The sequence below is a fragment of the Zootoca vivipara genome, chromosome 7 (genome assembly GCF_963506605.1).
Source record: "Zootoca vivipara chromosome 7, rZooViv1.1, whole genome shotgun sequence".
Lineage (NCBI taxonomy): Eukaryota > Metazoa > Chordata > Lepidosauria > Squamata > Lacertidae > Zootoca > Zootoca vivipara.
Window position 1 is genome coordinate 54708427 of NC_083282.1, and position 15777 is coordinate 54724203.

Here is a 15777-nt window from a genome sequence, read left to right on the forward strand (position 1 = left end):
CCTTGGACAATAGTCATGGTGGCTGGGACTGATGGGAATTGTAGTCCAAAACTTCTGGAGGGCACCATCCTGGCTCCCCTTGCAATAAGAAAAGAGAGGAGATGAACCCCATCAGTGCTAAAACACCAAACAGCACTGGATGAAGTATGACCATCATCTTGACTTATCCTAAAAATTAGCAACTAACTTACTTGATAAAAAAGATAGCTCCATTTGACATGGTGTCCATCTCCCAGCCTTTGGGCATCTCTGAAAAAAAAAGACAAAGCAGGCATCAGACACTCATTAGAAGTGGGGAACTCTTTGTTTTATAGAGTGGGCAGGGAGGCCCCCCATTTTAGTCACTATAGGGGTGACATTATTAAGGAGGAAGACCTACCATATATATCTCTGGCCGGCAGCATAGCAGTTCTACACATTGAGGGGCAAACTAAATGTTCTGCAAGAGATCCAGAGTTGGATCGCCTGACTTATTTTAATTTTTCAAAAAGCAATTGATTTGGATCAGGTAGGTTTACCATATTTGAACAGAGGACTCTTTCAAATAGAGGCCTGCCCTTGGTAAAAATAAGACACCTGACAACCGTGCCTTGGAAAAATCTACACAGGGTGGGATATAATGAGTCACCATAGAACAGCACCAGCTGTTGTTGGGGGTGCACTTTTTTTTTGTTACTACCGGTATTTCACCTCAAGTGTACTAGAATTTGTTAATATTTTAAAAATATTGTTGCTCTCCTCCACCCCGAACACATACTAAAATCCCCCCATTGGAATCTGAAATGGTTTCCTGACTGGACCCAAAACTCAAATGTAGACTGCCTGTCTTCAGGGCAGAGTGTTAGTTCAGAAGAGTCTTCTGTAGAATAAAATTTGCAAAGGGTAGTATGGCTATGTTTTTTCCCCACCCCCAACTTTCACAGTTTATATTCGAAAGGACAGCCACAGGTGAACCCTGGGGAGGGAGGGAGTGGGATCCTCGATGAAAGAGGCCTTCCTGTCTGACAACTCTTCTGCTTCCCAATTACAAACCTGATTTTCAGCTGTGTGGAATGTTGCATCTCAGGAAATTTCACCTGAAACCGACCCATCTTTGTACTCTCCTCTCCCAAATCACGTGCTGGCATTTGACTTTCAAAATGGTACACCAGAGTACAGTGGTACCTCGGGTTAAGAACTTAATTCGTTCCGGAGGTCCGTTCTTAACCTGAAACTGTTCTTAACCTGAGGTACCACTTTAGCTAATGGGGCCTCCCACTGCTGCCACACAATTTCTGTTCTCATCCTGAAGTAAAGTTCTTAACCCGAGGTACTATTTCTGGGTTAGCGGAGTCTGTAACCTGAAGCATCTGTAACCTGAGGTACCACCTGATTGACCTCCAGCTGCAAAAGCTGAGGCTGCTAAACAGACCCTTGGGCTGGGGTACTGTTTAGAGCAGGCATCCCCAAACTTTGGCCCTCCACATATTTTGGACTACAATTCCCATCTTCCCCGACCACTGGTCCTGTTAGCTAAGGATCATGGGAGTTGTAGGCCAAAACATCTGGAGGGTCGCAGTTTGGGGATGCCTGGTTTAGAGTTTTGTTGGCGGAGGGTTGATGCTGTTATTGATATTACTTTTTTGTGCATCTATCTGCTAAGTGTACATAGCATTGTGCCATAAATGGTGGTTTCTCAAATGGGTATTGGGTTGTTGTTTTTATTTTGATTATATATTTTGTGGTTTTGCTGTTAACAGGCAGGCCCCACTGGATTCCTCCAACCATATTGGAATGCTTGAATCTTCCTTTCTCTGATATGGCTTGTAAAACTGATGGAAAGCTCAATTCGTTTTTTTACATCCATGCCAGCAGCTTCTACGCTCCTCTCAGTCCACGTACAGCCAAGCAATATTTTTATTTGCAGCCAGCTTCACCTTACAGCACTCCACTCCCATAAGCTGAACCCAATACACTCTAGTATCTGTGTCTGTCTGATTCTGCATATTGCATGAGACTTTTAAAACGTTTGTCACTGAAGGGGATTTCAAAGGTCATGGAAACACTTGTGGATGGAATGTGCATTTTAACCATACTATCTGTCTTTCCTCAATACATTCAGCACTAATCAACAAAGTTAATCTTTCTCAACAAAACTTTTAAAACTGGAAAAATCATGGCATCACTACAGATAAAGTCCCTCTCCTGTGTCATCAGCCTACTGCTTGCAGATTCTCCTCAACCGAAGTAGAGTCTTTTACACCTGAATAATGGACATCTTTTCTATGAGGGTGCTATGTACTTATGTCCTGATGCACCACACACAAAATAAAGTACATGTGTTATCATTGCATAAGCAAGTTGCATTTATTGAACCAATGTTCATCAGTTTAGCCTTGGATTCCTAATATTTTCCAGCACCTCTCCGAAAGAAACATCAGAAACATCAGATACTATTCTAAGACAAATAGTGTTGGCCAAAAGATGTTCTGTCAGTGAGAAGAAGGGAGGATAATTATCAACAGAAGAAGACAACTATTGCATTGGAAGTAATAGCATCTCCTTACCTGACCAAGTAAAATGGCCACTCTGGACGGGACAACCACTGCCTGGGTGTGTCCAGCAAGTAGATTTTGTTTCATCACTGCAAAGGGCAAAACAATCACACTTAGAAAGTTTAAGGATTATCACCATATTCAAGGAACATCCACAACCCAAGGGCCAAGAGTAATCCAGATTGTTACACTTTGGTATACAGGAGAGCATTTATAGTAGGGTAGACTTAAGACTGACTTTGCACTGGCTACTAGAAGGAGAAATACAGCTGTATAGCTTAATAAAATGTGCTACCGGTACGTGTGGGCTCCCTGACTTTAAACTCTGACACCTTTGCCAAAAATTAAGCCATAGACTGGCAGTCTGCTGTGTGCCAGGGGGGAGGAGAACATCACCCAAGTCACCTTGAAATGCCTGAAGGGCAAGGGAAAATGTATCCCGTATACAAAGAGTGAACTCATTATGGAAGTGTGGAACCTTACTTAGCAAAAATGGCATAATCTACACACAAGAAGGAACCTACCACAGGGAGAGTAATGGGGGTTGAGCCTGCTTAACGGGCACAGGAAGCTGATTTGACTGATGAAGAAAAGATGAAAAATGGTGTGATGGTAGAATGGAATATCCTGGAAAAGAACCAAACAGACCACTCCATACTGCAACATTTTGGTGAAGTTTCCACTTGCAATTGCAATATTTAATTTAGATACAGTGAGAGATTTTACTTTCTTGGGCTCCTTGATCACTGCAGATGGTGACAGCAGTCACGAAATTAAAAGACGCCTGCTTCTTGGGAGAAAAGCAATGACAAACCTAGACAGCATCTTAAAAAGCAGAGACATCACCTTGCCGACAAAGGTCCGTATAGTTAAAGCTATGGTTTTCCCAGTAGTGATGTATGGAAGTGAGAGCTGGACCATAAAGAAGGCTGATCGCCGAAGAATTGATGCTTTTGAATTATGGTGCTGGAGGAGACTCTTGAGAGTCCCATGGACTGCAAGAAGATCAAACCTATCCATTCTGAAGGAAATCAGCCCTGAGTGCTCACTGGAAGGACAGATCCTGAAGCTGAGGCTCCAATACTTTGGCCACCTCATGAGAAGAGAAGAATCCTTGGAAAAGACCCTGATGTTGGGAAAGATTGAGGGCACTAGGAGAAGGGGACGACAGAGGACGAGATGGTTGGACAGTGTTCTCGAAGCTACGAACATGAGTTTGACCAAACTGCGGGAGGCAGTGCAAGACAGGAGTGCCTGGCGTGCTATGGTCCATGGGGTCACTAAACGACTAAACAACAACAACAGCTTTAGAATGTTTAATTTTTTACAGATTCTATATTCTCAGGAATCCTGACAACAAGCTTGCAAAGTAGGTCAGCTTTGTCATCCCTGTGTTGCAGACATCAGGGCAGAAGCTGAGAAAAAGTTGCTTGCCCAACGCCACCTGGTGATCTTGTGACAGAAACCAGATTTGAACTGGGGACTTCCTGGTTCACAGCTTAGTTCATGGGATGCTGTCTGGGCAACGAGAAACAGCAGCCTGAGAAGCCTACAGCAGCAGGTAAGGAACATTTCACAAGCTAGACTAAGGGCATTTTTAAATTTTCTTTTAGTATGAAATGCCAATGAACATCAGTGATGCAGACGCAGTATGCAAAACAGGAAAGAGCCAGCAGGTTCTCCCCAATGAAAGTTTTGTATTCAGATCATATAAACAGAAATTCAAAATGCAGTTTAGAGTTGGAATCCCAAAATACATTTACAATCACATGCTTAGAATTGACGGAACTTGCTTCCAAGTGATTGTGCTAAGGCATAGCTGCCAAGTTATCCCTTTTTTACAGGGATTTTCCCTTATGCTGAATAGGCTTCCTCGCGAGAAAAGGGAAAACTTGGCAGCTATGTGCTAAGGATCAGGCTGCAAGTATTCATGTTTCTTTTTGATAATTTTATTGTTCTCTCTTTTTTGCAAACTTTTTGAGGTTTTCTACCAACGAGTGGTGTATACGTTTTATGAAATGAAACTAAATAAAGTGCCATTTGCCAAAGTGGCCTACGACCCCTTGCTCTGTGCAGTGATTTAAAGCCCAATCCTGCCCTTCTCTTGTGTGGACTGTTAGCATTCTTTCGGATTGTCTCTCCACAAACACACATGCCATTCCCACAGAAGAGTTGGCCCAGAAGTCTAAGCACCGGCAGCTGGCTACAAACAGGGACTCCTCCAACCATCCACAGCTGCAGGAAAACCACAAACAACAACAGAGCAAGAACTGAACGTACTTGATAAAGAAGATTCTCCCGTCTCTGCAAACTCCGTAAGTCCACCTGCCAGGCAGGTCGAGCCAGTCAATGTCCTCGGTGGCCATAAAGCCCTTTCCACTCACTGCAAAATCCACCAAGAACAGGGAAGAAAAAGAGCCAAAATTGCTCCCTTCTTTACCCCTGCCCCCCTGCTTTCAGCAGGAAAGAACAGTGGCTGGGGTGCCTAGTCAAGAGAGCACAGATACCCAGCCCACCTGAGCCAGTCCCACCAGGATGCAAGCTGCCCAGCCCTTCCACAGAAACTCTTGTTTTGCTGCAAATAGCCCAGGAGGGAAGAAAAACACAGCGGCTGGTTAACCCTTCCAAGACCTGCTTGTTGATCTTCCACCAAAAACCTGGAGCACCACAGGGTTCTCTCCAGCAGCAGCAGCAGCAAGGGTAAACATGCTAAAACTGCCTGACGGTTTGAGAAGGCAGTTTCTTTCCTCCACTGCCTACTCAATCTAATTACCACAAATTAACTCTGAGTGAGGAGTGAGGGAGTTCTGCCGGGCTGCAAACTGAGTACCGTGTCTGTGGTTCTCGCCTTCCAAAGCGGGAGGCATCTTCTGTCTCACCGTAGTCATCAATTAGAGCTTATTCACCAGGAAAGGTGGGGTTTGAGAACTTCCCCTCCATGGAGGGAGGGAGGGAGGGAGGGAGGGAGGGAGGGAGGGAGGGAGGGAGGGAGGGAGGGAGGAGGAAGAGGTCATAAATGCCTGCTTATCACCAGGGGCATGTCTTCCAAGCTCTTTTACCACAACCAGGAAGGGAGAAGGACAGCCTCACTAGTGCACTTAATCCAGGAGGAGAAGACACCTGAGCACTAGTGGAGCAAGGCATAACCACGTGGCAAGGCTGCTTTGCTGAAGCATCATCACAGATCACAGGTATCTGCTCCCCTGTTTAGACTGGCACAAACCAGTTTGCCCAGAGCTACTGGAATATGGCCCAGCTGTTGGGTGTGGGGGAAGATGTCCAATAAACACACAGCATGGTGGTGTTTGTTTTTGTTTCAAAATGATGCTTAATTGTAAGATTATAGCTCTTTTAATAGACAGCCATGTGGTTAAGGTCACACCCACAGCATCCACTTAAAGCATGCGGCCTTCCCCCAAGGAATATTGGAAACTGTAGTTTACTCCTCACACAGCTATAAGTTCCAGCACTCTTAGCAAAACCGTATTTTCCAGGATTCTTTAAGGGGAAAGCCACGTGATTGAAACATGCTTTAAATATATGGTATGTGCTTCTAGACTGGTGGCACCCAACACAACCCATTCATTGCTCTTCTGCTGTTAAGCTATGTGCGGAATTGCCTTTATTTCTCCACAATTCAGAGGCATAGCACTGGTGTTTCTCGCTATGTTCCGTCCACACTAGTGAGTGCAGGATATCTGTGTGAGTGGTGAAGTCAGGCCACGTCCAGATTGTGTGTTTATTGGGCATTCATCCAACAACAACAGTGTGGAAGCACCCTCAGCTCACCTGAACACATCATTTAAAAATGCATTTAGAAATCTGTGCTAAATTACGTTTGCAATTAAGTACCATTACAGATTACCACAGAACCTTAAACATTTCTAAAGCATGTTTTACCAGAGTTACCAGAATTCAGAAAAGAACACTCCCCCCCCCACCGCGCGCGCCATGGTTTCTTTCCATTTGAAAGCTGTGCAACAGACAGAGCAGACTAGCAAGGGGCATTTTTTTTCCTTTATGGAGGTGTAGCAATGGGGGAAGAACATCAATAGTTCAATTTCTGCCTGTACTGCTACTGTTGCAGGCTTCTAGAAGAAAAAATGAGTTACTCTAGATCAGGGGTTGTCCACCTGGTCCCTACTGCCCACTAGTGGGCGTTTCAGGATTCTAGGTGGGCGGGAGGGGGTTCTACAGCACAAGCTGAATCCCCCTTCCATCGAGCACTGGTGGGCGGTAAGGAAATGTTACCATCAAGGAAGCTGCATTTGTGAGCGGTAGGTATAAAAAGGTTGACTACCCCTTTTCTAGATGCTTATGCCCAATGGCTATGAGCAGTAGTGCTTAGAGTTGGGGAGGGAGCACTGCTTAAGACCCATCCTCCTGACATCAACATTGCTGCTGCTAAATCCCCCGACAGCATACAAATCAATCTGGCTAAGCTGATTCAAAAATACACACTCTCACCTCGCTCGCGCACAAAAACAATTCTCACTACAGCCAACCAAAGACAACCAGCCACACCCAACCTCTCTCACCACCAAGGAAATACAACAAGTGAATAGTAGGAGAACCCAAGTAACACTGACACAACCCCTCACACACACTAAGTACTGTAGAATAATAGAAGCACAACCACACCACACCACTCCCCCCTTTTCTTCTTCTTCTTCTTCTTCTTCTTCTTCTTCTTCTTCTTCTTCTTCTTCTTCTTCTTCTTCTTCTTCTTCTTCTTCTTCTTCTTCTTCTTCTTCCTCCAGTTCATAAACCAAGAACTTATACATTGACCACTAATAATGGAACATATGTTGTAGATATTTTCCACATTTATTATGCTATTTTATGACATGGGAAAATTTGGTATACTTATTTGTATAACATTATTCTTGTTTTTAAAACCCAATAAAACAAAACAAAACAAAACATTGCTGCTGTTTATTGGGATGGGGCGGCGGAGTGTGGGCACACCAGCAGAAGCACTGGAGTGTCTCTACCAGTATACCGGTACCTCTACAACTGTGACCTCACCCTGCCCTGCCCCTGCAAGATCCAGCTAAGGAGCAGTTAACACACCAGTAGCAACACCCCATCATATTGGATGCTTCTGGCCAGGAATATGTATCAAACCTCAGTTGCCCCATTTCCCAGTGGAACTAAAGATACCACTTGGGTACCAAATCTTGGACACCACTCTTTTGCATGAGTCCATTAATGGATAGTTTACAAATTCCCACATTCAAAACTGTACAGAGTTTCATAGAATTGAGGATAATAAAGAAAGCTGATGAGTCATGATGACATATAACCCAAACTATGAACCAGTCCTGCCAACATCTGTCTACATACAATGTTACTGATGTAGTATAATGGACGTGACTAAGCCCTCTGGCAAGCTCCATAGGAACTGCCCTAAGTGCCCACATGTATTTAGTGCATTAACAAGGCTTAGCTTGTACCAGTGGAGCTTTAGGTTCAACCCCTGTCCAATGGGAACTCAAATGTCCAGTTGCTACAGGTTCTGAGTGATCGTCAGGATTAATGGATGAACACATACTAGCTCTATTATTTTTTTAAGTATCATATTTTGAAACAGGATATTAGGTCCATGGATTCCTTTAGCTGGGTAGATCAGTTGGTAAAACACGAGACTCCTAATCTCAGGGTCCTGGGTTCGAACCTCATATTGGGCAAAAGATTCCTGCATTACAGGGGGTTGGACTAGATGACCCTTGTGGCCCCTTCCAGTTCTACTATTATATACTAACCCTTCCCCCTCTTTAGCACATCCTTAATTTTAATCAGAGGGGAAACATATCCCTTCCTGTATGAGTGGTAGACTTTAAATTTCAGAACTTCCCAATATCCCTCTAACCCTGAGCATACACTGTCACTTTTGGATGGTTTGTTTAAAATTGGCTAGATGCCTGTTCACAAACCAGTTTTTTGCAATTTGATCTGCTCTACAATTCTCTTTAATTACTAACTCTAACATGGTTGTGTGGGGGGGGGGTTTCTTTCTAAACTGCCTTATGGATATTTCTGCTTAATACATGCTAGACATACAATGAACTCTCTCTCACACACACATTACACATTCTAGATCATTAGCAGCTAATGACTGCTGTCAAAATCTGGGTGTCCAACTGTTGCTTCTAGAATAGCTATAAATCAGAACACAATCACCCCACACTCTCAGCCTAGCATACCAGGGTTTGTTTGTTTGTTTTGGGGGGGGCAATATAAGCACCATTTCTCCTTAAGATCAAAACTGTTGGTTTGTGATTTTGGTTTAAGAATGAACTTTCATGAAGAAGTTTGCCAAATTAAATTGCTGTGGTGTTTTTAAAGATGCAAGAAACAGAGAACATAACCGAGTAATATTGCAGCTACGCTGCCTTTGGAACAGATTCTCCCCTTCTTGTTTTAGCTTAGCTGCAATTCATAAATTGTTCTGCAACATCAGCAGTACAAGGGATTATCTCATAATCCATCCTGATGCTATTCTGCTTCTTTCTTTTTTTAAAGCAACCTCTTAAAAAAACACCACACACAAAGTTTCATTTTCTATAAGGCTGGCTATGCAAATGCTTTCAGATGAGTTTTGCTCCTTTGAGTAACTTCCTTAACAAGTTGAGGTTATTTGCAAAGAGAGAGTGAGTAAGAGGACACAACAGTGGCAGGGTATTGAAATCTTCAGATTGGCACTGTGCCCCAGAGTGACGACTCTATGATGCTGCATGCACACAATGCCTATTTTGCCTATACCACTATGCCAGCACTAAAAGGTAAAGGTAAAGAACCCCTGACAGTTAAGTCCAATCACAGATGACTCTGGGGTTGCGTCACTCATCTTGCTTTACAGGCTGAGGGAGCCGGCAGTTGTCCGCAGAGTTTTTCTGGGTTGTTATGAAAAAATGTACCCCAAAATGCGTTGCCTTTTAAGAAGGACAGACGCGGGTCGGAAGCTCCAAAATTTGCACTAAGTTCAGCTCCGCCGGGAAAATGACAGAGACCACACGATGCTGTCAGGAAAAACAAACTTTTTATTTTAAAACATAATTTTTATTGATTTTACAAATTACAAAAAACGGTACATACATGAACACCTTTTCCACCTTCTTCCCACCCCCCTCCATGGGTCCTCCCCTGCCACAGAAGTATCCCACGCAGGTGAACAGTCAGAGATGGTCCATTTTATGGTTGGATTTCTGTCCTCCTCCCCCTCCCCTGCCCCCAAAGCCCCCCCCCCCTGCCACCAGAGAGCTCCAGGAAACCAGGGCAGTACGCAGGAAGGCATCCATCCAACCATCTGTTCTCATACCAAAAAAGAGTAAAAAAAAGAAAAAACGAGACAAAAAAAGAGACAAAAAAGAAAAAAGAAAACAAAACAAAAATAATCTTTTTTCCATTCATAATTAATAAACCATATTTTGTGGGCTTCCCCAACCTCCCCCCTTCCCCGGTTTTCATCCCTTTTTTATCCTCTTCAACAGTTTCTTATTCTATGAAATAATTACCTTTATACCTTATACTACTTTAAAACTTGACTATTATCATTTTCACCAAATATCCAAATCACTGAAAAATCAAACTCCCATTTTTTCTTCCCGTGCCTAATTTTTCCCCCCTCTATAAGCCTCCATATTTTCACCTTTTTCCAAAATCAATTCACTTTTAAACTATAACTATTCCCAATCTAACCTTTCATCCCCAATTTCCGGCTCCAACCCCCCAATCCAGCAAGTTCCGTAGTCAGCAGTCCAGTTTTAATCCTAATAATCCATCCTATTAATCACAACCTCACTTTCCCTTCACCCCACCCCCTTTTTGCAGTATTTTGCCATCCAGGCCTCCATACAGCACCCCTGAGTTTCTTCTCTTCTCTGCTTATTTTTCCCTCTTCCCTGTGGGTATTCTGGAGTTCCAGTAAATCCAATCGTACCCCCCTCAAAGGAGGGGCACTCCACCTGACTTTTTGTAGAGTAAAATCATCTTTTCTTTCGTGGTGGGCTTCATTTTGTATTATATTGTCACAGTCCTCATCTTCATCTTTTCGTTCCAAGTCACCGTCCCCATCATTGTCAAAATCCTCCAAATCACTGTCACTATCATTCTCACACTCGTCTTCCTCAGTTTCAGTAGCTTCATCCTCTAAGAAGTCATATTCTGCCATCACCATCTGGAATTGTTGCTTTAACTCTTGCTGTTGTGTCTCCTCTTGACATAGTCCTATTCTTACTTCCCACATTATGGTCAAAACAGTCCGCTGGAACTCAGGCGAATACCTTTTTGTTGACATAGTTCAATCCTGTCAAGGTCAAAACTTGTCACATGGGGTGGAAAATGGTCACAGTTTATTTTCTCGACTCCATTTTAACAAGCTGGCTGCATTCTCCAAATCTTATTAGAAATAAAGTTCAGACTCACATTTCAAAAGCATATAAATCAAAAAAGGATTTCCAGAAAGTCCAAAAATAGAAATAAAAATAAAATTCCACTTATAGATCCTGATCAGCTCACTGGGTTGTCTGGGCTGCCGGCTCCCGGGGAAAAGAAAGGTCTTTCTTGATCTTAACCTCTTTCTGCAGGGTATTCACCACCGCAGTCTTTCTCCCCTTTTACCCTGCATCTAGGGGAGATCCTCTTTGATGCCTTTGAGGGAACCTTTTAAGTTGAAATCTTCTATTTGCGGCTTCGGGTTTCTATTTACTTCTCTTAGGTTGCCGGTGGGGGGGTGTGGCTTCCTCTTTTTTCCCCTCTCTCCCAAATCCAAATTATTTTATAATCCAAATCGTGAGATTACTTACACTCTTACTTCCAATCGTTTTTTTTCAGAAGAATCCAGCGCTCTCCGCCTTCGGCTTGAAGCTTCTCTCCGCTAGGGTAACGTTGTCGCTCAAGATGGCCCCCGCGACTTCTACCCTCCTCGCTCCGGAGCTCTTATTAGAGCTTGCCGGAGAGTTGGGGAGTCCGGATTGGGGCTCTGCCGAGCAAAATTCGCCCCCGGGACGCTCTTCCCGAGGTTCTGTTTTTGTAATTATTTATTAAATTTTCCAAAATAAACACATTTAAAACATTATACAAAACAAACAAACATTCAAAAATACATACATCCCTCTTTTTACCAATCTTATTATTCTTAACCAAAAAACATGCTCCGCCGAGCTTGACTTCCCTCCCTCCCCTCAAAAGGTTTTCTAATCAATTCTTATCTCGCAGTTCCTTTATATCTAATCTTTAGAGTCAATTCGTAGGATTTATTTCACGCCTGCAAGTGTCATTAAACCTTTACAGTTCGTTTCCATATAGTCCACAAATTTACTCCAATCCCTTAGAAACCTTGTCTCCCTCTGGTTTCGAATCCTGCTAGTCAGTCTCGCTAGTTCTGCATATTCAATCATTTTTGTCTGCCAGTCTCCAATTGTCGGTAAGTCCTGGGTCTTCCATTTTTGGGCTAGTAGTGTCCTCGCCGCGGTTGTCGCATACAGGAAAAGGGTACTGTCCTCCCTAGTTATCTCTTGGCCTATCAGTCCTAACAGAAAGGCCTCTGGTCTTTTGGGAAAGGTATACTTAAATATCTTTTTCAGTTCGTTATATATCATTTCCCAATATCCTTTAACCTTTTCACATTTCCACCACATATGATAAAAGTCCCCTTCCTTTTCATTGCATTTCCAGCACATTCTATTACTCATTCTATACATTTTTGCTAATTTCACTGGAGTTAAATGCCATCTATACATCATCTTCCAAACATTCTCTTTCAAAGCAGTACATGCTGTAAATTTTATTGTTTGGTTCCATAATTTCAACCACGCGTCATATTCAATATTATGCCCAAAATCCTTAGCCCTTCCCGAGGTTCTAAGGGGCGCAGCGTCGCTCTCGCTGCCCTCCCCACTCCTAGCAGAGACGGGCCGTCTCAGAGACGAGACGGGACCCCGCCGATCGGCGCTGGCGCTGAACCGGAAGCCTCCAGGAAAAACAAACTGATCCCTTTATTGCAGAATGCAAAGCTACAGCTGTAGGGTCCCTGCCTCTGGAAAGAAGGAAGGAACCCCGGGAAATGGTGAAGCCCCTTTTTATGCCCTCCTGTCCCTGCGTGAAAATCCCTGGACTGGGAGGGAGGGGAAGGACAAGGAGGATGGGTGGTGATTGGATTAGCTGGGTGGGGAGATGACTTTTTCTTTCAGATGGCGGGGTGTCAATTGCTCTTCTCCTGTCGCTGATGGTGCTCCCTGTTGTTTGGCAGGAGGGGCAATCAGTCGAGATGGGTGCAGAGGTGGGGCAGTTCCTGGCGATTTCCGTGGGGTGGAAGTCCGCCCGGCAGGTGTTTTCCTCCAGGCCATGGAAGGGTGGGCTACGTAGAGGATGGCAATTTATTTGAATAAAGTTGTTCCAGCTAATCCCTCTATTGTCCGTGTGTCCTTGAATGGGTGTAGGGTGGTAGTAGGGCAAGGTTCAGGTGGGTTGGGATCATACAGGGTTCATACAGAAAATATACCTGGAAAACATACCTAATACAGGGATTTCTAATTAAAAGGTAGCAGTCCTGACATATACAGTTCTAAGATATAAAACAGCAATTCTAATACAGAGGCAGCGGATAGAGATTTCATGGTAAGAGAACATATAATAGGCTGTATTATTAACTTGAATAGAAAAGTGTCACTTTGGATTTGGGCGGTTTCCCCCCCCCCCCTTCTTCTGGAAACATTGTTTTGTTCTGGGCGGAGGGGAGGTGGAGAGGGGAAATGTGTGAGTTTATGCTAACTGTTGTGCATATGCAGATCCTTAAGCCTTCCTTCAGGCAGGGTCTCGTCCTAGCAGGAGGGGTGGGGAGACAGGGAAGATGGCATTGAACAGGATTCTGGGTATTGCAGCTGTCAAATTCTGTCACCCCTCTCTGTTCATTAATAATGGTGTCCTGCAACCCCCCCCCCAATATGATTTTATAACAGGGTCATGTGGCCAGGATGACTGGCGCAACGGAACACTGAAACCAGAGCAGCACATGGAAACACTGTTTACCTTCCTGCCGGAGTGGTACATATTTATCTACTTGCACTTTTTGGTGTGCTTTCGAACGGCTAGGTTGGCAGGAGCTGGGACTGAGCAATGGGAGCTCACCCGGTCACGGTGATTCAAACCGGCAAGCTCAAGAGGCTCAGTGGTTTAGACCACAGCAAGGCTGTCAGTTGCAATTGTCCAATAGAAAGCACTCTGAATTCTTACTGGCCATCTGGAGGGCACAGGCAGAATTTTGCCAGTAAGAATACACCAGTCAAAACCAGGGAGATCTTGAGGCTTGGCCGTCACAATGTGTCTATACCAGTATTAAATCAAGAGAGCTTCTTCTTCCCACTCCACCCTGTCAAAGACAGGCCAGTGCTGAGTGATACAAGGCCAGTTTCAAGATCCCCAAGATGCTTCATGCATTACGTTGCATTTATAATAAGCATATGTAAAAATACAGCATGCATGCAACAAAGGTGTGTTTAAAAGGCACGAGATAACTGCCATGATGTGTCCCTATTGTAGTCCTTAAGCCTTGATGGTGGAACTACCTGTTCCGAAGCAAACCTAAGGATCACAACACCATGTTTTCCTTGTAACATAATACCGGTAGTGGGGACCTGAGGGAATTTTCAGAAGACAACTAGTGCATGGAACTGTGGGATTAATGCATCTCTCTGATAAATCCCACCATGCTCCTCTATTCATTTATTTTGTTACTGTTTTCATAGACTCTTAGAGTTGGAAGGGACCCAAGGGTCATCTAGTCCAACCTCCTGCGATGCAGGAATCTCAGCTAAAGCATCCATCCAACCTCTGCTTAAAAACCTCTAAGGAAGGAGGTTTCCAACAGATAAGCTTATAAACCAGATGAGCCATAGTTGTGTTGCAGTAGGTAGCCACTGTACTTTAGTGGTCTTAAGGGTGGGATCTTTAAATTGTAAAACATAATGCTTCACATACTTCAAAACATGACAAACCAGTCCTGGTGTGTGGTTAAGTACCTTCTACTAAGTGGGGTCTTGGGCGTCTGCCCCCAAGAACTCTTGAGTTTACCACTGAAACCTGGCTGAAAGTGGGCGGAACTAGAGGGGCATTTGCAAGGATGAATCATTGGGGAGGGTTAATGTTTATTATGCACCCTGAAGTTGTATCCTAATCTAATCCAATATCAACACTAAAGAGGCGGTACTGAGTAAACAACGCATAGGATTGTGAAGGACTTTGACACATTCTTCGTGTGCGCTGTTATATTTCAACTCATATAGAAATGCAAGGACAAAAACGTCTATTTTGTTGTTTTTGGTTTTAAAAAATCTCATTTCATTCGTTCGAGCAGTTTAGTCGCACTGGTGTGGAGGGGTGCAGAGAGGCCATTCAAAGTGATTAGATGGTTAGACTAGGACTGGGGAGATCCAGGTTCAAACCCTGACTAAGTCATGAAGCTCACTGGGTATCCTTGGGACTGTTACAAGCCCACCGCTTGACCTACCTAACAGGGTTGGCTGTGGATGTAAAACAGGGAGAGATAAAAATGTACATTATCTTGAGTAACTCAGAGAACAGATTGGATATCAATGTAATTAATAGTAACCTAAATGCATTGCCTGGAAAGCTCACTATCAACCTGAATCTAGACCGCTTCGAGCAGCAGGAGAACTGTGCAACTATGTGGTTCATATCAGTCCACATTCTCATATCAGTGACAGTTACTCCCACCCACAATATACAGGATAATCCATTGTCTCCTATCAGAAGTGGATTTATGGGAGCACAAGGCACTGGGCACTGAGAGGAGAGGGCACCACCGGGGGGGGGCAACAATGACTTAAAATGGAAGGCGAGAGGTGGGACACCAAATTTTGGCGTTCTACAGGGGGCCGCTGGAATTTGAAAGCCCCTAATCTGCCGCTGCTCCTATGCTAAGATGGAGGTGGACTTTTCCACTGCTTGTACCAGTGCTGTGGAATGCCAAATCAGTGAGCCCTGTTCTAGTAATTTGACATCAGCTGTGACTCTAGGCTTGCCATATGTCAGGAAAATTCCTGACACGCCTTGATTTTGGGGTGTAAAAATGGCATCAAGGGGAATTTTCGCAGAATTGGCAAAATGCCAGGGAAAACCCAGTTGTATGGCACTGCAATGGAAAAAGTACAGTATTGGAAACAGCTTTAAATCACCAATTCCCTTTAAAAAGCTCAACAACTTTGTGGCCGTCAAGAATTTT

The 15777-nt window shown here is 43.9% G+C and overlaps 1 protein-coding gene and 1 long non-coding RNA gene across 13 annotated transcripts in view; one reads left to right on the forward strand and one right to left on the reverse strand.

Moving 5' to 3' along the window:
* The window catches only part of PLEKHA6 (pleckstrin homology domain containing A6), a 191605-nt gene extending 186235 nt beyond the window's left edge, over positions 1-5370 (reverse strand). For 4 of the 12 annotated variants that reach the window (XM_060277078.1, XM_035122761.2, XM_035122760.2 and 1 more), the window contains exons 1-3: positions 4815-5367; positions 2547-2623; positions 192-249 (exon numbers count right to left, since the gene is read on the reverse strand). In XM_060277078.1, coding sequence (XP_060133061.1) covers positions 192-249; positions 2547-2623; positions 4815-4900 — 221 coding nt within the window. In that variant the 5' untranslated portion in view covers positions 4901-5367. Of the gene's footprint in view, positions 1-191; positions 250-2546; positions 2624-4814 lie in introns of all 12 variants that reach the window. The other 8 variants (XM_060277077.1, XM_060277076.1, XM_060277075.1 and 5 more) reach the window with 5 other exon arrangements.
* A 5955-nt stretch (positions 5371-11325) lies between these two features.
* LOC132592503 (uncharacterized) lies at positions 11326-12508 on the forward strand. The gene is made up of 2 exons (XR_009557972.1): positions 11326-11556; positions 12396-12508. It is a non-coding gene; the product is annotated as an uncharacterized LOC132592503 (long non-coding RNA).
* Positions 12509-15777: the final 3269 nt, after the last annotated feature.